The following is a 22,456-nucleotide window of genomic DNA, read 5'->3' on the forward strand; positions in this document are numbered from 1 at the left end:
CATATACGAAGTAATTGAAATTTTCACTAGAGTCCTTCTTTTAGAGTAACGGCCGTCGATACTGTAATCTCCAGAATGTTTCACTTGTTTTTGAGCGTGTATTAAGGAAAGTTGATTTTGCTCAGTGTTAGTGACTGTTACAGTGATAAGATTTTTTTGAGTTTTATGTAAATTAGTAGTTAGTACAGTGTTTCAAACTCCATTAATTAGTAAATAATACCATATATTTACATGGTATTATTTACTAATTAGTTGGTATTATTTACTAACTAGGTGACCATGTATTATTTAACATAATACATGGTCACCTAGGTTTCTTCTTGATGGGGAGGAGGTGGAGAGGATCCAGAGGCGAGTGACCAAGATGATAGCAAGTCTGTGGAATGAACCGTATGAGAACAGGTTGAGGATTTGTGGGTTGCAAAAATTGGTTGATAGGCAGAGGAGGGGAGATATGATTGAGACATTCAAATTACTGAAGGGTTTCTATAAAATTAATTCAGAAGATATTTTTGAGAACAGGGCTGGTTGTGGGAGGACTAGGGGACATCCATGGAAACTGGGCAAAAGTGTGGTTAGTAAAGGTGTTAGAGCTGGGTTCTTTACTTTTAGAGTAGTGAATGAGTGGAATGCGCTCCCTGAGTCTGTGGTGGATGCTGTGACAGTGAATGAGTTTAAGGCGAGGTATGATAGATACTGTATGAATGTCAAATAGTTGTGATGAATATGATTTGGGACCTCCCTCGATGAGTCCAATGACTCCCTGGAGTTGCCCGTAATAATAGTAATAATAATAATAGTAATACCATACTAATAATAATATTTTATTGTAGGGTTTAAAACAATTTTAATATTCAAATAGATTACAATGTCCGATAAAAGAAAAAACTATCAGGTGCAGAATATCGCAAACGGAAACTGGAAAAAGAACGTGACATTCAAAAACATAGCGGGACTTTACTTAAATATCTAAAAACTGAATCAGCTGATGTAGGGCAGGAGGAAATAAGTAAATGTACCGAATGATTCTGAGCTCATGGCAAGTGCTTCTAACTCGGATCCCAGTAACATAGACATTGCAAGGAATCTCGAAAATGAGACTGATATGACAATTTCCGAATCTAGAGATTTAAGTGATGAACTTGATAGGTACACTGATCCAGCTAGATGGAATCCTTCTTTAAGCCGAAAGACTGGAAATCATAAAAAAGAGCCCGCCAGAGAAACCAAAAAGTGATTTCATTTTTCCGTGCAGCTCTAATGGTAGGAAATTTTCATTAAATTTTTACACCAGGGAACTAAGCAATGGAGAACATATTAATCGATCATGGTTAGTGTATTCAAAAGAAAAAGATTCTGTATTTTGTTTCTGCTGTAAGTTGTTTTCCTGTAATATAATGTCATTCACTACTGATGGGTATAATGATTGGGGTCATTTGTATGTGTATCTTAATGAACACGAGAAATCCAAAAACCATTTGGAGTCCCATAAAAAGTGGATTGAATTATCGTCCAGGCTTAAATTAGAACAGACAATTGATTCAATGCAGCAAAAGTTATTAAATTCAGAAATTCGGCACTGGAGGAGCATAATAGAACGCCTAATTGCTGTTGTCCAGTTCTTGGGTCAACAATGCTTACCATTTCGTGGAACATCTGATGATCCTAATAAAGGAAAAAATTTTTTACAGCTTGTTGAACTGGTTGCCAGATTTGACAGTGCTATGTCCGAACATTTAATGAGAGTAGCTTGTGGTTCGGCCCAACATTACTGTTGTTTTGAAAAATATTCAAAATGAATTGATTGCTCTCCTCTCTGGAACCATAAAAAAACAAATAATTTCCATGGTTGAGAAAGCTAAATATTACAGCATAGTTGCAGACTGTACTCCCGATGTAAGCCACATTGAACAATTAACATTAATTGTAAGATTTGTTAATACAGATCCAACTGATATCAACATTCATGAACATTTTCTTGGTTTCATTCCTGTAGAAGCCACTACAGGCTCAGCGTTAACCGAATGTATCGTAAGAAAATTATCAGACATGAATATTCCAATCGCAAACATGCGTGGCCAGGGTTATGACAATGGATCGAACATGAAAGGAAAGCATTCAGGAGTTCAACAACGCATTAGGGACTTGAACCCAAGAGTTTTTTATATCCCTTGCTGTTCTCATTCTCTCAACTTGGTGGTCAATGATGCTGCAATGTCATCTAGAGAAGGGATTTCATTTTTTGAAATGGTTCAGAAATTGTATGTGTTTTTCTCAGCGTCAATGCTGCGTTGGGGAATCCTTAAGACACACAACCCTAACGCCCAAGCCATTAAGTACAACTCGCTGGGAATCTAGAATCGACGCTATTCATCCTTTAAGATACTATATTGAGGAGTTTTATTATGCACTGATAGAAATTGCTGATGATGAGTCAGTAGACAAAATGGCAAGACACGAAGCTGAAACCCTTGCTCTAAAACTTAGAGACTAAATTTTTATGTTGTCTGGTTATATGGCACTATGTTTTAAATGAAATTAATGTTGCAAGTAAACTGTTGCAAAGCATAAAGATGGAATTGTCTAGCACCATAACAACATTGGGTAATGTTCTCAAAAGTCTTAAGAATCTCAGAAATGATAAATCATTTTAAAATTTTCTTGTCAATGCTACAACATTAGCTGAGAAAGTCGAAGCTGATGCTGATTTGAAACCAACATTCAAAAGTACCAGATTGCGTCAGCAGAAAAAGCAGCATGATTATGAAGCAAGAGATGAATCTATTTTAGATCCCAAAACAAAATTCAAAGTTGAGTTTTTCTTTTTTATTATTGATGTTGCAACTAATTCTATTGAAGAAAGGTTCGAGCAATTGGAATATCACAGTTCACATTTTTCATTTTTATATAACATCTCTAAATTAAAATCTGAGACAACAAATGAGCTCTTAGACAATTGTAAAAACCTAGAAGCCGTTTTAACACATGAAGAAAATAGAGACATCGATGCAATTGAGCTATGTGATGAACTGAAAGTAGTGTCCAAATTAGTACCAGAAAATATGCTGCCAATTGAAGTTTTTCGCTTTATTGTTGAAAATAACTGCTCCGAATGTTGCTGTCGCCCTAAGAATATTACTGACATTGCCTGTGACGGTTGCAAGTGGTGAGTGTAGTTTCTCAAAACTGAATCTTATTAAAACTTACTTACGCTCAACAATGGCCGAAACTAGATTTGAAGGTCTTGCCATAATTTCAATTGAACATGAAATCGGTCAGAAATTAGACTATGCAGACCTAATTTCTGATTTTGCAAATATGAAAGCAAGAAAAATGTATTTTTAATCAGTAGATACTAAAAACAATATAAATTCTAATTAAAATAATGTGAAAATAGTGCTAAAACTATAACATGTACATTCTATAGTTAAGTGTAACTCAACAGTTCACCATTGTACAAGTGAAGATCATTCCATATATGTAAGTAATAAATTATTACTACATTTCATTTAATTGTCAATTGATGAAGTCGATGGTTTATTTTATGAATATGCAGTATTTTAATCACTTTATCAGTGCATTATTATTAATGGTACTATATTTAAAATTAATGGTCATGAAGCTAATGTTGAACATAATGGTTTTCAAAATTCCAAATGTTAATTTGAGGTTGGTGCTGGGGCGGCAAGTAATGGATTGCACGGGGTGACAAAAATTCTAGAGCCGGCCCTGGTCTTAACTATACAATGAAATTCCTCCACCACCTAAAGGCATTCACAGTCATACTTATGATGGGATTTGAACCCATGGTTGTTAGTTGGAGAGGGGGAAGCTATTTGCTCATCCAACCAGGTGTGATAAAGTTGAAGCAACATGCAGGGAAAAAAAAACAGCTTGGTTGCTGATATCATTCAATATGAAAAGATACAATGCGGTTTGAATTCTTCAACTTTAAAGAACTCGCACCACATTGTATCTTTTCATGTTAAATGATATCAGGAACCAAGCTGTTTTTCTTTGTTTCCTGGATTTTTTTTTTTTTTTTTTGCACATCTAGATAATCCAAAAGTGCTAACATAATGACAAATACTTTTCTGATGTGTGTATTGAAAGAGGGAGGGGGGGGGGATGCTGAATTAAAATACTAGTGAAAATAGCAGATTAGCTTGTACAAAATTAGTGACAAGAACCTTTAGTTTTCATTTGTATGCAAATTTATTTTAGGATGGTTAAACATGGTATAGTTCGCCCACCGTTTGTAGATCTCTCCTTGGCATTTTGCCAAGAATAGTCTATTCATGCTGAAGGGGAGAAAGAAATGAAGGATGTATGAATTGATCGCCAACATGCGAAATCACGTGCTTTCTTGTTGTCGCTGTACTAGTACTAGCTTGATTTCTGTTGTCGCTTTTTTGCATTATTCTTTTATTATTAATTTGTATGATGGATCCAGTACAGTCAACAAGTTCTGTTGTTAAATGTTTCACTAGCTCTTGCAAAAGAATATTGAATAATGTGCTGACATTCTGCTAAAATGAATCGTCTCCTTGTTCCCCTTTCTCAATTCATAAAACGCGCAAGTGCAATTGAGGGCGTATCAAGGTTGACTGTTAAAAGAATTCGTAGGGAATCAAAAGGTGAAGGTAAGCCAAAATTTAAATCTCCTAAAAAAAAGCACCAGAGTAAAGAAAACCATCGAAACCATAGCTTTGAATGATTTTGATGTAGACGTTATAAGAAGAACTATTCACGAATTATACGTGGTCGAGAAAAGAGTGCCAACTGTTCCGAAATTGATTTCTGTGCTTAAAGAAAAAATTAATTTTCCTTGGAAAAGAGAAACTTTCAGGAAAATACTTCATGAAATCGGATTTTGTTTTAAAAAGTCCCAGAATAAAAGGTAACGTATCATGGAGCGAAGTGACATTGTTTTACCTAGAACGCAGTATTTGAGAGCAATGAGACGTTTCAGGGAGGAGAAAAGACCGATTGTGTATCTAGATTAAACTTGGATTGATAGTAATTTAACTTATGGAAAATGTTGGCAATCTAAAGAATAACGTGGAGTGCTACAAACCGGAAATGCCTTGCGGCGCATAATAATTTTGTGTGCGGGTGGAGAAATGGGTTTTTTACAGAATTCAAACTTACTATACAAAGCCAATTACCACAGGCAAATGAATTCTACGATCTTCGAAAAGTGGGCAGAAGAAAAACTGATTCCAAACCTTCTTAAAAATGCTGTTGTTATAATTGATAACGCTGTATATCACTCTATTTGATTAAACAAAGTTCCAAATTAGTCTAATAAGAAGCAAGTTCTTATGGATTGGCTCTCTGCAAATAACATTTCTCATTCCCCAGATATGCGAAAAATTGAATTACTTAATTTGGTCAAAAGAAACTCGCCCACAACTAAACTATTTAAATTCGACAAGATTCAAAGAGCATGGATTTCTAGCTTTGAGGCTACCACCATATCATTGCCATACCACCATATCAGAACAGGCGATTGAAAGTATTACAGTTCAAAACTGGGGAAAATATTGCTCTCATGTCACCTCATTGGAAAATATGTATTGGGACAGACGGAATTATCGAAGAATTATGTGAACCTTTGGTGATCAGTTTAAGTGAAAGTGATGGCGATTCGGACACCGATTCAGATGACTATGAAGATTTAAAGGATTTGATAATGGTATTTTTTCCCAACCTTTTTTTTTGCATGGGTTTGTTAAAAGAGTCACAACAAGTCATAAATAATTAATCAGTTTGGGACATTAAAGTGTCTCAATTCTCTCAACTGTAAGTTTAGAATATCTGAGTTCATTTGAAAAAATTTCTGTTTTTCTGTATAATTATTTTTATTTTATAGAAAACTTTCTTAAAAATAAACTTAGTTAAATTTTTGTTTTATGCTATACCTTTTTTAATTTTGTTAATACTCTACGTACATTTTTCCAACTGTTATACAAGCAAAATAGTTACACTTTAAAAACTACAATGTTCGTAAAAGAAAAGCTAAATTTTCTGACCTGTAATAATAAACAAACACATCCCAGAAGACAGACTGATTACTTATTATTGGAATGGATTCTTCTTTTTCTGACATGCGCAGAAGTGTCGAAGGACCTCTAATTGGTGGGCGAACTATATTAGTTTGTCATTTGATATTTTTTTATTCCTATTATTTACAATAACAGTTGATAGAAAATTTCATCGTAATTTTTTTAAAATGTGATGCAAAAGTTTTTTCATAGTTTAAATCACCATATAAATTCTGTCAATGAAGAAATTCCCTCCGTTTTTGGAGCAAATTCATATAAAAGTGTTCATATACAATCGTTTGGATCACACTATTATTTATGTGTGATATTTCTGTCATGTAATTCTCTCATTTCTTGCTAGAGTTATTCTTTTGAGCTAGACAAAAAAAAACAAAACAACCTTAATAATGCTTTTTGTATTATTAAGTATTAAGTTATTAAGAACTTTATGAAAGCAACAGCATTCTTTTTTTTTTTTTTTTTTTTCTATATTGTATTAAGGTTTCTGATAAAAGTGGAGAGAAAAAAATTTTGGTGCTTGGACTAGATGGGGCTGGAAAAAGCAGCTTTTTGTCTTACTTACTTAGCACAGGAGGATTGCATAAGAATCCGGAACCGACTGAAGGATTTAATGTAGTTCGCGTTAATACTGGGAATGGTGTATCACTCAATTTTTGGGAAAGTAAGTATATTCTTAATATATTATTTTTCTAAATAATGTGTTAATTGCCATTTTTGACAGGTTTTGAAACACGAAGTTAGAAAACACATACGCTACACCCACCCACACACACACGTAAATATATAATTGATACATATGTAAGTGGTGCAATGTAAGGAACTTCCTCAATAAAACATAGCAAAAATGATTATTTGAAACTTAAGATTGTACATAAGCTTATAATCACTGCTGCTCAACATTGAAACAGTATTCCTCAGCTTTCTATTTCCAGAAATGCAATGATTAAGTAATCAATGAATTTTTTTTTTTTTTTTTTTTGTAAACTTTTCATTCTCTATTTGTTGACTAACACTGTATTGATATTTAAGAAAAACACATGCCAGCAGAATAGGATTGTGTGTCATAAGATAGAGTAGGATTTCAATTTTAAAGACCATTTTAGAGCTGCTCTTAAAAACCAAAAGGCATCTAGACATTAAAATTCTTTTAATTGCTTATTGGCAAAAAAGCAACAGGGCTATTCATTTAAATATGTATAATATAGTAGGAAGTTTATCACACTAATAAAACTAGAGGAAAAGTAGGATGTCAGGAGATCAGAATTATTTTTGGGTTGCATTGCCATAGAACTAGCAGGATGTAGAAATAGAAACATGACCAGATAGGAGATGCTGATAGAAAAAAATAGAAAGTTTGGTTTCTATTTAACAGAACTGATTTGTTTGCAACTATTGTGAACATTTATATTATGCAGAAAAGGAAGGTGTGTTGATGCAAGCTAAACATGATATAAAGTGGAAATATCATTGAATCCCATGGATTTTCCAGTTACTCTTTGTAAGAGTTCTTGATAAATATTCAAATAGGAATTTTTTTTTTTCTTCAAGAAGTGTCACATTTATTAGATAATCATCAAGTTTACATAAAATAATCACATTCCTGATATGTTCCCTCGGGGGGGGGGGGGGGTTTACAGGATATTATGATAGTACTACATGAAAAAGTTATACCATTACTAATTTCCTCTTGTTGAATCCAACTTCTAAATCTTTACCTTGGATCCGACATGATTACTATTACGATGTTCTTAACTGATTGATAAGTTGTAAGTTGATTTCTAATTCAAATATAGAGAAAATTTATATTTAAAGACTGCGCCACTCTATATCTGAATTAGTTCAAGAATTGAAGAAAAATCAAACCTTCAACTATTTCTCCTTAAAATATATACTGGCCGAGTATATTTAACTTACTTAATTTACCTGCTTTGGTTCGAATATTTTATGAATGGTGCAGTAAAAGAGATTCAGGCCAAATACAACTTTTGATTAACAAAAACAAATATTTAATTTTATAATCACAAATTATACACTTAAGATCAAAATACTAAATAAGTTATTATAAACACTTCAGCCTTTCTGATAATACTGTCATACAAACTCAGACAATGGTAAATCTGTTATCTCTAATACAGTCTTCTCACAGTTCTTTAAGTTCCAAATACGACAAAAATTGCAGTAACACTTCTTCACAAACAAACACTTTTAAATTTACACTTCAGCTAATTTCTGAAATAGTTACTGTTAGTATAGGGAAATTCTAGGATGAAACTCACACACTTCTCTGTATAGAAATATTAATGGTTGGAATAATCTTAGATAATCTTCTATCTTCATCTACTTATACATTTACACTTTTTACAACTGTAAACACTTTAAACAGTAAACGGCACTCATTAAATAAATTCTTCTAAGCAATAACTGAATTAATCATCTGTCACAATACACATAAACAAATGTTGTTGCATAAAGTACTACTGATCACTCATGAAATAAGGCAATACACAATAATTCCTTAACTTTAGGTTTTATATGTACAGTTGTTCATTCCTCCAGCATTCGATTAATTCTTTAGGCACTATAATTCTAAGCACAGCTAACGGTAAACTTCAATTTTACAGCCTCTACTATTCTAGTAACTCCGTGCTTTATTTCAAGATGCTGTGTGTCCTTGACAGGTCGGCCTTGAAATTAAATATCAACTCAAGTATTGCTAGTCTATTTAGTAGTCACTCAGCTGTCTTCCGTAGCTATAATTGTTATTCTGCCATTTATTAGCTAACCACCTCTCGACTAGTAGACTTTATTAGCTGCTTGAGTGATTTGCTGACTCGCTATTATTGCACTGTGATTCCCTAATGCCGAATGCTCCGATTCCAACCTAATGCCAATCCTCTCTTTTCTCTCTCTCTTAAATTAATTTCAGCATTCATTGCTTTTTATATCCATTCTTCCTGCCTAAATTGTTCTCGTGATTTCTTTAACTAAAAACTCTTTTCAATAAGCTTTCTCCTCACGTGGTGTTCCAAAAACGTGCTGCTTACTTACATGCATCTCCATGACAACAAAACATAATAAAATTGAGCTATTACATAACGTTAAATTTCTACAAATAGGAATAAATAGAGAATATTTACATTTCAATTAATGCGCAGTTAAATTATTAAATACAAACTCTTATATTAATATAGCAATAAATAAAATAAACTTAATAATATTTAAATACAGTCTTCTCATTATTAATACATATATCTTTGATTAAATAATTAGATATTAGACAAAATTAAAGTAGTTATATGAATATTAAATTGTAAAATAAGTTGTTTACATTAAATAATATTTACAAGTCTAGCCTTTGTGATGGAAGATCATGTTGGATTCTGAACCAAATAATAATTACTCTAATCTCTATATAATCAGAATCCAACACTCTATAACCTAGATCTCAAAGGACACCTCCCTATATTTATTAAAAACTTTCTGTCCAGGCGAACTTTCCAAGTCAGAGTGGGAAATATGCTGTCTTGACCATATCATCAAGAACAGGGTGTTCCCCAAGGCTCTGTCTTAAGTGTGACCCTTTTTGCTATTAAAATTAACTCAATCATTGAACAGCTTCCTCCCACTGTAAACAATGCTCTATATGTTGATGACTTCACAATTTACTGTCACTCATGTAACATGAAGGGAATTGAAAGACAACTTCAGCAAGCAATTGATCACGTCTCTCTGTGGGCTCTTAATAATGGATTTAGGTTTTCAACAGAAAAAAGTGTCTGTGTACACTTCGGTCGAAAATGCACTCATCACCTAGATCCTGAACTAAGAATGGGATATACTGTTATTTCAGTAGCTACAGAAACCAAGTTCTTGCGACTCATCTTTGACAGAAAACTTACATTTCTAGCACACATTCATCAACTAAGAGAAAAGTGCAAAAGAACTTTGAACCTCCTTCGCACTCTATCCTCTACTGAGTGGGGTGCTGATCGAGCTTCATTTCTCCATCTTTATCATGCACTTATATGGTCAAAGCTGGATTATGGGTCCGAAGTCTATGGTTCTGCAAGACAGAGTAACCATTCCATTAGATTCCATCCATCAGGGTATACGGATAGCTACTGGTGCCTTTCGTACATCACCCACTCAAAGTCTCTATGTTGAAGCAAATGAACCAGCTCTATCACTTCGACGGAAACAGTTATCTCTTAATTATGCCCTAAAAATAAAATCTCTCCCAGATCACCCTACATGGAATAGTATCTTCTCTGCATTGGGAGGTTCAATATTACACACATGAAACTGCTATACATCCTTTTGGTATGCATGTTAAAGAAACTGTGCAAGCTGTTAGTATAAATGTTGACAACATTAGCTACACTAATCATAACAGCATTCCTCCATGTCAGATGTGCACACCATCCTGCAACCTCTCACCGTCAACTACAGAAACCTTATACCCACATCATCCATTTACCTGCAATTGTTTAATGCGCACAGAGTAGCACACGCTGATTTCTTACCCATCTATACTGATGGTTCAAGAACTAATACGTCTGTTGGCTGTGCTGCTGTGTTTTCTGACATTATTATCTCAAATCAGATCCCACCAGACTGCAGTAATTATACAGCAGAGTTACTTGCCATTCATCTTGCACTTGTGCATATAAAAGTAAACTTCTATGAAAAGTGTATAATTTATACAGACTCATTGAGCTCTTTACAGGCTATCTCCTCTCCTATGTATAATCCACATCCAGTACTTTATGAGGTGCTATACCTGTTTCACCAAATGAAAATCCTTAATTTCGATGTTCAGTTCTGCTGGATTCCCAGCCACATCCGGCTTTTTTAACCGGACGATTCCCCAGCCAGCATGAAATTCTGTCATGTTGTACCATCATTTTAAATTATGGTTTAAGCCAATAAGAATATAATTTGGTTGGCTAAATCCCAAATTGCTAGCCCATCCTTGTTTGTTCAGTATCCAGGTACCTAACAGGGTGCATCACAAGAAGGTGAAGATTGGATATTAGGTCAGAAGCCCTTGTCAGTTCTCTGCATTCCTTTAAAAGCTATGTGGAGGTCTCCTCTCAGTTATACAGCAACTATTTGTCTTACAGCAAAAAATCTGACAACCTCTATTCAGCCTGCATCCAGCTTACTCTTAACCAAGCTTCCCTTCTACAATTTTTCTTATCATTTCTCAGATATACCTACATAAATCTTATCAGGAACACTCACACATTCAGTTTTATTTCCCTTTTTTATAGATGGTACTATCAGAACTGTACTCCAGTCATCCAGAATTTGACCCTCTGACTAGACCTATACATGAACCATATTTGGACATTTCTGGTCAAATTTCATCTACTCCAGCTACCTTTCCACATTTCAGGTTTTTGATTTCTTCTTTTTTTTTACTTCAAGTATGGTTGTGTGTTTTCCTGACTGCATTCCCTTGGGAAGTTTCTACCACAATGCTGATGCTGCTTGCTTTATTTAGCAATCTTTCAAAGTAATTAATATCTGGGATATCTTTATCTTCAGTTTTAATAACACCATTATAATCTCTGATTACTTTTATGGTACTCTTTTCTCTATTTCTAAGCTTTTTCATTAGCCTCCAAAATATTTTGTCACCTTCTGATATTTATTTTCTATTTCTTACCAAAGTCTTCCAAGGACTTTTTTAGCTAGTTTTACGACGTTTTGCTTAATTTCATTTTCTCTGTATTCTCTAAAAGCAAACTCACCAGGAAGTTTCAATATGCTTTCTTCTTTTCCATGATGACCTCTTTAACTTCCTGAGTCCACCATGGAGTTCTGATTTTTCTATCATTACAGACAGCCTCACCACATGGCTCTGGCTGAATCGATCAATGTTTTCTTCAGGGTTTTCTAATGAATCTCCAAGGTTTGGTTCTTGTTTTTGGATCCTTTCATTTTTTTCTTGAATGACATTTGTGTGTTTGAGTCTACAATTCACCTCTGAACTGTAGCCTCAATTTTTTATTTACACTTTCTGATTTTGTGTAAATCATACATAACTAAAGCAGAGGCTAAGAAAAATTGTGTAAGAGAAACAAGGAGAAGAATAGCTTCTTTTGGTCCAAATAGAGGTTTAACTCTGTAGATCTGGAAAGGACATTTGAAAAGATACCAAGAGAAAAGCTGTTCAAAATGTTAGTTATGTGTAAAAGGACATTATATCAGGCAATACATAGTATATATATTTAAGTTGTTAACAGTTAAAATTGAAGGAGATACAAGAAGATAGTCTGATGTAAAATCAGGTGTAAAACAGGGGTGTGTACACTATTATTCATCATCTATATGGATTACATAAAAGACAGTGACATTAAACTTGATATCAAAATTCCTGAAGTTAATCTCAGTTCTTTACTTTATGCAGATGATGTTATATTCTTAAATAAATTGAGAACAAGTCTGCAGATTCCATAACTAAATTGAATAACTCGAACAAATTTTGTATTAAAATCTTCAGTAAAAAAAAAGGCAGACTGTGAAAACAGGAAAGCACAGAAAACTTCAACAGCATTCTTAATGGAGAACCTATAATAGAAGTAAAATAGGTGTAGTAAAATTTGTGCCCAACATTTCACTAAAAATGGGACACAATTTTTAGTGAAGATGACAAATAAAAATTGAAATTCAAAACAGAATAAGCAAAATTTTTATGGTGGGAGTAAACTGAATACATTTATATGGAATAAGAGAGAAATTAGCCAAACCACTCAACTACCTATATAGAAGACAGTAATCATACAAATTTTAACTGGATTTTAATGGAAACTTGATTAGAAAGAAAACAGTTAATGATCCAAGACTAGAAATCACAATTATGAGAGTTAGAAAAATAAGGGGGAGTGGACAGATAGCATCAATAGCAGAATCATATTAAAATTACAATATTGGTCTTAACCCTGTTAGTATTCAGGAATGTGTGAGCAGAGCTAACTGTGGTATGGCAGGAAAAAAGACCTAGAAAAGAACAAAGATGTAGTTGGATTTTTGGTGCAGTTAGAAGTGCCTTAGTTAGTTATTCATATTTAATATCAGTAGATGCCTCATTGATCACTCCTATATCTCCTAGGGTTTTGGCAGTGAATGCTCTGCTGGAAGAAGTGGTGAATCACAGATGCCCCTTTTCACACAGAATTATTAAGACAATCACAAACCTCTGTGCTAATGGTGGGATTTAAACCCACAGCCTATTGGAGAATGGATGTGCTATCCACTCAGCCAGCAGAAGTGCCTTAGAATACCATTTTTTTTTTTTTATGTTGATAGTATTAATTAAAATATGAAAACATTTTAAAATCACATGTGATATTTGAATTATCAAACAATACAGCATAAAATTAATCATAAACATTTCATTGGTTTCTAATGCCTGGTGTTCAAGAACCTTTTACAGCCTTAAATCTACTTGCACAAATTCACCTGCAAGCTTTACATGGAAGTTAATATTTTTAAAAATTTTAATTGACTTTTGATAAGTGAAAAACTTATGCCATCCCTGCTTTCATTATATTTGCTGAATGTTGAAATAGTATTTTTGCCTTTTTATATAAGATAGTAGGCTCAAGAGAATTTTTTTTCTACATGTGATCTTTGATCCACATATTTAGTACCTTTTCCATTATTTCAAGTTTTACATTGTTATAGAATATATCTCTGCTACAATGAGTCCTGTCTCAGAAATAATGCCAAATCCTAACTTTTCATCTGATTTCTCAGACAGTTGATTCACTAATTTTGTAATGGTCTGCAACTGACACTAAACTTTCCTTTTTGAAATCTTATCTAATACCTCAGTATTGCTTGATAAAGTAATGATCTTTTTTTGATCTTTTAGCAATTCTTTTATTATGAGACCATATTTTTGTAGGATTGATTATCCAAATTTTAAACTTCTTAAGAGTAAACACACTTTTACTGTGTGAAAGCGAGAGCTTTTTTGATGATTGTGTGATTATCTACACATAAGCATGCTTTTGGTTGTGTGAGTCTTTCACGTCACATTCAAATTATTTTGTACTTTTAAAATGTTGACCCTAAATTAAAAAACCTATGATGTTTTCATAATATTAACGTATTGTTTTTTTAGTTGGAGGTTCTGAAAATGTTCGTGCCTATTGGTCTAACTTTTTTCAAGAAACAGATGTCCTTGTGTATATAGTGGATTCAGCTGATGATACAAAATTACCAGAATCTATATTTGAATTACAAACTTTGGCTTCAAATGGGAAACTAAGAGGTGTGCCACTTGTGATCCTTGCAAACAAACAGGTAAATAACTAGAATTATTTGAGAAAAAAATTTATTCACTTTGTATTAGCATTTATTTGCCACTTGTTATCAGTCACACCCATATTTTGAGACTAAATTCTAGAAAAATTGTCTTTATGTATCAGCCCCATCACAAGAGATCTCAAGATCCATGACATGGCAGTGTCATGTATGGGCAAGTGGTTAGAGAGAGAGAAGAAAGGAATTTGTGCTTCTTAAAGAGATGAGATTATATTCATTAGAGAAAACAGTATGGGGAAGAAGACTGTTCCAAAGAACAGAGGTATTCAAATTTAAGGAGGAGAAGTTGGAGTAAGTTTGGTGAACATATGAAATCAACTTCCACTTTCCTCTTATCATGAACAGCTGCAAGTGTGTACCTGATTAGAGGAATGGTAATGGCTAGTTCAGTAGAGCAGTGTTCATGGAAATACTTATAGAAAAGACATAATGCAGCAACAGTGCATTTATGGGAAAGCTACTGGAAGGGGAGAGAGAGAGAGAGATCATCTATTAAGTGAATTGTTCTCTTTAAATACAAGCAAGCATTTTGAGGGAGGCATTTTAGATGCACCTCTTATTTAAAAGAGCTGATGATATTTTACAAAGAATGTAAAATACAAATCATTGAATTTGGTCAAGCCCATGCATGGACAGAAACAGCACTGTTTATGTGGGAGTCTACTGCATTCTCCTGCCCTGTAAGTTTTCTACATCACCAATCATGTAAGACCAGTCACTGTAGTCCAGAAAAAGTCTACTGCAGAAAATATTGAAAAAAAAAATTAATTTAATTAAAAAAAAGAAACAACAAAATCCCATGGGGAAATAAAAAACAACAACTTACATATTCACTTTAACAACATTCATGACCTCAGTATAAATATTAATGATATTCACAACTACTTCATGCACCAGAGCCTGATCTTTTATTTTTCACCAGAAGCTCAACATCCAAATTACGTTTTACATGATCTTTTCATAAGAAAGGTGGTACATGTACATTTGTGAAATCTGCCATTCCCTGCCAGAGAATACTAAACACTAGAATCCCCTTTGCGTGATTTGCTGTTGCCCAGAATTTCTTTACTTTGCTGCTTTCATTTCATTTCAATAACCACTATGCCTTATTTATTTTTTAAAGTGATTCTGTAATCTAATTACTCAGAGAGAAAGAGTGAGAGCGTTTTCTTTTGAGACTTCACTGTTCAAACTAGCTTCCCTTCTCTAACTTCTCAGATCAATTTGGAATACACTGAAATATTTGTTGTTAGACAATTTTTGTTAAGCTATTACTTATCTACCAACTAGAATACAGGATAATCCTCATCATTATGCCAACACCCTTGGCTACTCTTCAGTCTCGTGTTCTTTGCCATTATAATGTTACTAGCTAGGATGACCTTCATAATTTTTGTGCTTCTTTTCATGGACTGATCATTGTTTTTACTTTCCTGATCTAGACACTTGCTCTGACTGAATAGCAGAAATAATCCTTGCTAGAATGAGGCCTTCATTCTCACTCCACGCAAAACTCCCAGTCACTCTTAGCTGTTTTTGTGATCTCTGATGTGTGGATTGATATTAAAAAAACAACTTTAAAGGATGAACATTTTGGAGTGATTCCTGAATAGTATCCACACAAGCACAATTGGACACATAGCATGTGACTTCCTGTCCATTGAAGAGACTATTTGAAGGGTTTAATATTTGCATATGCACAAATTCAGTATATATATGCACAATATCATACTGTCACAAGTAGCCAATTGAATAGTATTTTCACTTTGCAAACTAGCAGTCTGTTACTTCCAATCCTACTAGAGCATAGATGTTTATGAAAGTTTTCAGGTATTAGATGATTTTCATCACTTGGTATATGATTGTTACTTTTCTTATTAGAACACTGAAGAGTAATAATTATACACCGGGTTATAAATTATCTACCTCCTTGAAATTTTCCATGGAAAGCCACACATGTAGTTTTCCATATGTAATATATCATGTTTGATGTTAACAGTCGATTTCCAGATTATTTAACCCTTAACTATCCGCTGCTAAATATACTATACATTTCTTTCTAATTTTTCATGGGTGAGATTACCATTAAAAATGAATCTGTTGGTTATTTTGAAATTAAAATAGGGATGTTAATTTGTTAGCCTTAGATATAGTGGTAAGTATATTCTCTCACAAAATGGACAAATTAGTTCTTGAACACACACACACACACACACACACACACACACACACACACACACACACACACACACACACACACACACACACACACACACACACACACACAATGAACATGATCAGATTTCATTATACTGATCATATCCTTTGAATTCTAATGATCACCCTTGAATACCTTAGAGATTTAACCACGATGACAATACACTAGATGCTGGTTAATTCAAATCCCATCTAGGATGCAAGGAACCTTTATAAAGGTTGTTCAGTTGAAAGTTGGTCATCCAGAGGTGACAGGATTTTTCATTTTACTTAATAGACATAATATACTGGTCTCATGGCCTTAGTTGCTTCGGCTTTAGCCGACCAAATTGTATTGAAATAAAATGATGAACCAAAATAAAAAAATGATGGTACAACATGACAAAATTTCATGCCGGCTGGGGCGTCGCCCGGTTAAACAAGGCCCCCGTTGTTTTCGCCAGGGAACCAGGGCGAACAGCGAAAAGTCAGCTACTGGAACAAATATGAAAACAAACCCCAACTCAACATCACCAGAGTTAAAGATCGGTACTATCAACGTAAGAAGCCTGAATGGCAAAGAAATGGAGCTAGCTGAGGAATTCGATAAGTACCAGATCGACATAATAGGGGTGACTGAAACAAAAAAGACCAAAACTGGTGAGATCTTTCTGAGTAATAAATACAAAATGTTATATTCAGGCAATGACAATCAAGGAAAAGAAGGAGTAGCCATAATATTCAACACAAAATACGAGGCTAATCTTCTTGAATGGCAGTCAGTCTCAAGTAGAGTAATGTGGGCAAATATGAGAATGGGGAACTGGACAATGAGACTTATTTGTGCCTATGGTCCCACAGAAGGTTCTACTAAGGTAGAAGTGGAGGAATTTTTTGAGGCTTTAGAAAAAGCAACTGACACAATGAAAAAGGAAAAGTTGGTCCTTGTTGGGGATCTAAATAGCAGAGTAGGAAATGATTGTGAGACATACAAAAATATTTTGGGAAAATTTGGAGAAAAGAGCAAAGCTAATAATAATGGCAAATATCTGTTGGATTTCTGCTCAGGACATGGACTGGTTATTACTAACACCATGTTCCAACATAAAAATGTGCACAAATTCACATGGAGAGAAGAGGCTAGGAATAAGAAAAGTCTCATTGACTATGTTATTGTTGATAGTGATGTTTTCTCCCTGGTGCAGGACACCAGAGTGTACAGAGGATTTGAAATTGGAAGTGATCACTATTTAGTCTTGAGCAGGATAAAATTGAATTTCATATTGAAAAGAATAACATGTAAGAAAGTTTTAAAGCGAATAAAAGTTGAGCAGCTCTCAGATGTGAGATGTAGACTAAAATACAGAAAGATTATTGAAAAGAAAATGAAAGAGTTTGAGAACAGGAATCAAACCTTGGAGATTCAGTGGCAAACTCTGAAGAAAACATTGATTGATTCTGCCAGAGAGGCATGTGGTGAGGTTGTGTGCAAGGATAAAAAAATCAGAACTCCCTGGTGGACACAGGAAGTTAAAGAGGCAGTGAAGGAAAAGAAGAAAGCATATCAAAAGTTCCTGGCAAATAAGTCAGCTTTTACTCTTACAGAATACAGAGACAAATGTAAGAAAGCTAAACAGTGTGTAAAACTAGCTAAACAAAAGTCATGGGAGGACTTTGGCAAGAATATAGAAAATAAATATCAAGAAGGTAGCAAAATATTCTGGAGGTTGTTGAAGAAACTTAGGAATGGAGGAAAGAGTGCTGTAAAAGGAGTTAGAGATGATAAAGGTGACATGAAAACAGGAGAAAAAGATATCCTTGAAGTATGGAGTAATTACTTTGAAAAACTGCTAAATGAAACAAGCAGTGATGACAGCACAGTGATAAAAAAACACTGACCAGGCATGCAGTCAGGAATACATATCCATACTTGAAGTAGAAAAAGCCATCAAAGGCTTGAAATGTGGAAAGGCAGCAGGAGTAGATGATATTCGACCAGAAATGCTGAAGTATGGTGGTATAAAAGTCTTACAGTGGCTGCACTGCATAGTTCAGAATGCCTGGACAGACGGACGAATTCCCGATGATTGGAGTAGAGCTCTCATAGTACCCATATATAAAAAGGGAAATAAAACTGAATGTGAGAATTACAGAGGTATTTCCCTACTGAGTGTTCCTGGCAAGATCTATGCAAGTATACTTGAGAAACGGTTGAGAAGAATTGTGGAAGAAAAGCTTGGTGAAGAACAAGCTGGATTCAGGCCAAACAGAGGCTGTCAGGATCAGATCTTCACTTTACGACAAATAGTCGAGAAAGCATGGGAATATAACAAAGATCTGTATTTAAGCTTTGTTGATTTGGAAGAGGCATATGATAAGGTGCCAAGAGAGAAGCTATTCAATATGCTGCAGTTATATGGTGTCAATGGGGCATTATATCAAGCAATACTTAGTCTTTATTTGAGTTGTAAGTCAGCAGTTAGAATTGAAGGAAGTACAGGAAGATGGTTTAATGTTAAATCTGGTGTGAGACAAGGATGTACATTATCCACTCTGTTATTCATTATCTATATGGATCACATTATGAAGGAAAGTGGTATTAAACCTGATATCAAAATTGGAGATGTTAATGTCAGCTCTTTGCTTTATGCGGATGATGTTATACTTCTAAATAAATCCGCTACAAGTCTGCAAGATTCTCTGACTAAATTGAATAGCTGTTGTAATAGATATGGTATGAAGGTCAGCAATAAAAAGACAAAGACAATGAAAATAGGCAGAATCATTGAAAATGTCAACTGTGTTGTGAATGGAGAACCTGTGGAACAAGTAAAACATTTCAGCTACTTAGGCACGATTTTTACGGAAGATGGTAAATTAAATATAGAAATAGACAACAGAATCAGCAAAGCTGGTATGGTGGGAGGTCAATTGAATAAATTCATATGGAATAAGAGAGAAATTAGTCGGAACACTAAATTAGCTGTATACCAGCAAAGCTGGTATGGTGGGAAGTCAATTGAATAAATTCATATGGAATAAGAGAGAAATTAGTCGGAACACTAAATTAGCTGTATACAAGACAGTGTTCAAACCAGTTTTAACTCATGTATCTGAGAGCTGGGTCAGAAGTAAAACACAAAGGACAAAGACTAGAGACCGCAGATATAAGAGTCCTGAGAAAGATTAGAGGCGTGAGCAGATGGTATCAATGGCAATATCATATTAAAAATGAGGATATTAGGAAAGAACTTGACATTGTCAGCATCCAGGAATGCATTAACAGAGCTAATCTCAGGTGGTATGGTCACTTAAATAGAATGGGAGAGGAAAGATTAGCAAAACAAGTGTTGTCTGCCAGGTTGGCAGGAAAACGACCCAGAGGAACACCAAGATATAGGTGGATTGATACGGTACAAAGTGTCCTAGACGATAGAAATATAAGATCTGATAATGTTGGAGTCTTGACAAGTAACAGACTGATTTGGAGGAAAATTGTAGATAGGAAGTTAGTAATGATGTAATTTTTTCATGTAGTACTGTCATATCCTGTACACCCCCTTGAGGGTACATGGCAGGAATTTGATGATGATGATATTGTTTTTGCACGTGCATCTTCAACTTTTCCCTTTCCGGATTCCAAAGTTGAGCAGACTGGAAAAAATTAAAAACTTTAAACAAGATATTTATGAAAAACTTGTGGCCTGCAATCTTTTCTCAATCCCATGTTTATTTATTATGTTAGTTAAAACTTGTTTATTATATTAAATTCCAGGTGTCAATTTTTTGATTTCTTCAACTGCAACCTAAAAGCATGCATATAAAAACTGTTATTAGGAAAATTTAATTTTTTATTCCATCAGACCTTAATGGTTATAATGAAGAGAAGTAAGATTACTTATGTAGAACATTAAATTCTTATTTGAATGTAAATTATATCTAAAAACTCAGTAGAATCAACTCCTACTACAGCAGACATTTATTTTAAGCACAGTGAACTTAAACTATCAAAGCACTGCACAAGTCCCTTAGCATTATTGCTTATTCTAAAGGAAATTCGTTATAGCAGATTTTCCATTATAATAGGCATTCCTTTGATCCTCAAATTTTCTATAGCAAGAGTCAACTGTAAGTATGATTAACAAAAGCTGAATATAAGTATTATATATTTTTATCTTGTTATAGGATCTACCAAATGCACTTCCTCCAGAGGATATTGGAGAGGCGTTTAATATTACAGACCTGGCCAAGACTCGTGACATTGTAGAAGTTTTGCCTCTTCAGGTGCCACTAGGAGAATCTGAACATGAAAGTCTAAAAAGAACTAAAAAAGTTATTTCTGACCTCAGCTCAATGTCATAACCATGACATCTATGCAAAAGCCTTTTGTGTGGTAATATCATTGTTGTGTAGCTTTTCATCTATGCCTTTGCCAAAATACAGTGGAACAATAACTGGCATATCAGGTTGTCAGACATTTGTTTTGGCCCTTTGTGAACTACCACGATTCCTTGTATATAGCCATCCCTAAGTTTTTGTAGACAAATATTTATTATTTTCAAGTATAATCTATTTTCTAAATGTGTAAATAATGAAAATGTAAATTACCATAATCACTGTAACAACAAGGAGTGTATCATGAAGTTTAAACTCGGAGTAATATAGTAGCCAGTCTTATTTTTTAGTTGAAAAATATATTCCTTATACAAATCTAAATAACAAACTGGATTAGTATATTTGAATAAAAGAAAATTTTACTGCTTCTACTTGTAAACTTTTATTTCAATTCTGATTCATGAATAATATATAATATTGAATTCCCTTAGATGGTATGTGTGTGTGTGTGTGGGGGGGGGCTTGCATAGCCTAATGATCCTGTGAGCTATACCAGTGGCAGCATTGCTACCAGTAGGACTTCCCAAGCCAGAAAGATTGAAGGTGGGTGGTGAGACAATCAGTCACCCTGGTCCTCCAGGATGACTGACAAAGTACAAAGTGATCTTCACTGGGCAGACTTGACTGGACTTGACCCAAGTCAGGGAATAATGGATTCCAAGTAAGATCACAAAATATAAGTTGGTATAGAGCTAGAGAATTTCTGGAATTTACCCACAAAATAAATAGATATAAAATGGATATAGTTGCAAAGAAGAGTGAGATGGATAAGGGAAGGTAATTTGAGAAAGACAACCTTTTATTACTTTGTGATGGAAACAACTCAGATAGAATGATTCATTATCAGGAAAAATTATGATCTGTGATTGAATCTAAAAATTTTAATGAAATAATAAGCAAGTTAAGATTACAAGCAAAATTACTCAAGACAACTTTTATTAATAAACATGCATTCACAGAAGAGGAACTAAAAGATGAACTTTATGAAAAACTGGAATTAATCCTAAAAAAAAAAAAAAATTCCACAAAAGGATATAATTATCCTGTTAGGAGATTTCAGTGCAAAAACTGGAAAGGAAGAAATATTAATGGAAAAGGACTGATTAATTTGAGTACATCTAAAAATTTAATAAGAAATAGCACTGTGTTTATGAAGAAGAATATGGATAAACACAGAAATCTTCTGATGGATATACATTTAATCAAATAGACCATACCAAAATCAATAAAAGACAGGAATTACATCCAGAATATTTGGAGTTATAGAGAAGCTAAATATGATAGTGACGATTTTCTAATTGGAAACAGTTCTTAGGGTCAAAATAAACAGTAAATATTTATTTTATATTATACTAATTATATTATCTAATATTTAAATAATATTATAAAAGAACTAAAGAAAATATAGGTGAATATGAAGCAGGATTGATTCTGAAGAAATAGATCCACAGTTGACTCAA

General features: G+C 33.9%; 1 protein-coding gene across 1 annotated transcript in view; it reads left to right on the top strand.

The window, feature by feature from the left end:
- The window catches only part of LOC150106792 (uncharacterized), a 46,196-nt gene extending 24,829 nt beyond the window's left edge, over nt 1-21,367 (top strand). Inside the window, exons 2-4 of the mRNA XM_090392705.1 lie at nt 6,549-6,729; nt 14,203-14,384; nt 20,787-21,367. Coding sequence (XP_090248831.1) covers nt 6,549-6,729; nt 14,203-14,384; nt 20,787-20,963 — 540 coding nt within the window. The 3' untranslated portion in view covers nt 20,964-21,367. The remainder of the gene's footprint in view (nt 1-6,548; nt 6,730-14,202; nt 14,385-20,786) is intronic.
- The last annotated feature ends 1,089 nt before the right edge of the window (nt 21,368-22,456 follow it).

Source organism: Typopeltis vanoorti, chromosome 5 (genome assembly GCF_054136105.1).
Source record: "Typopeltis vanoorti isolate ZY-2024b chromosome 5, IOZ_Tvanoo_1.0, whole genome shotgun sequence".
Classification (NCBI taxonomy): Eukaryota; Metazoa; Arthropoda; class Arachnida; order Uropygi; family Thelyphonidae; genus Typopeltis; species Typopeltis vanoorti.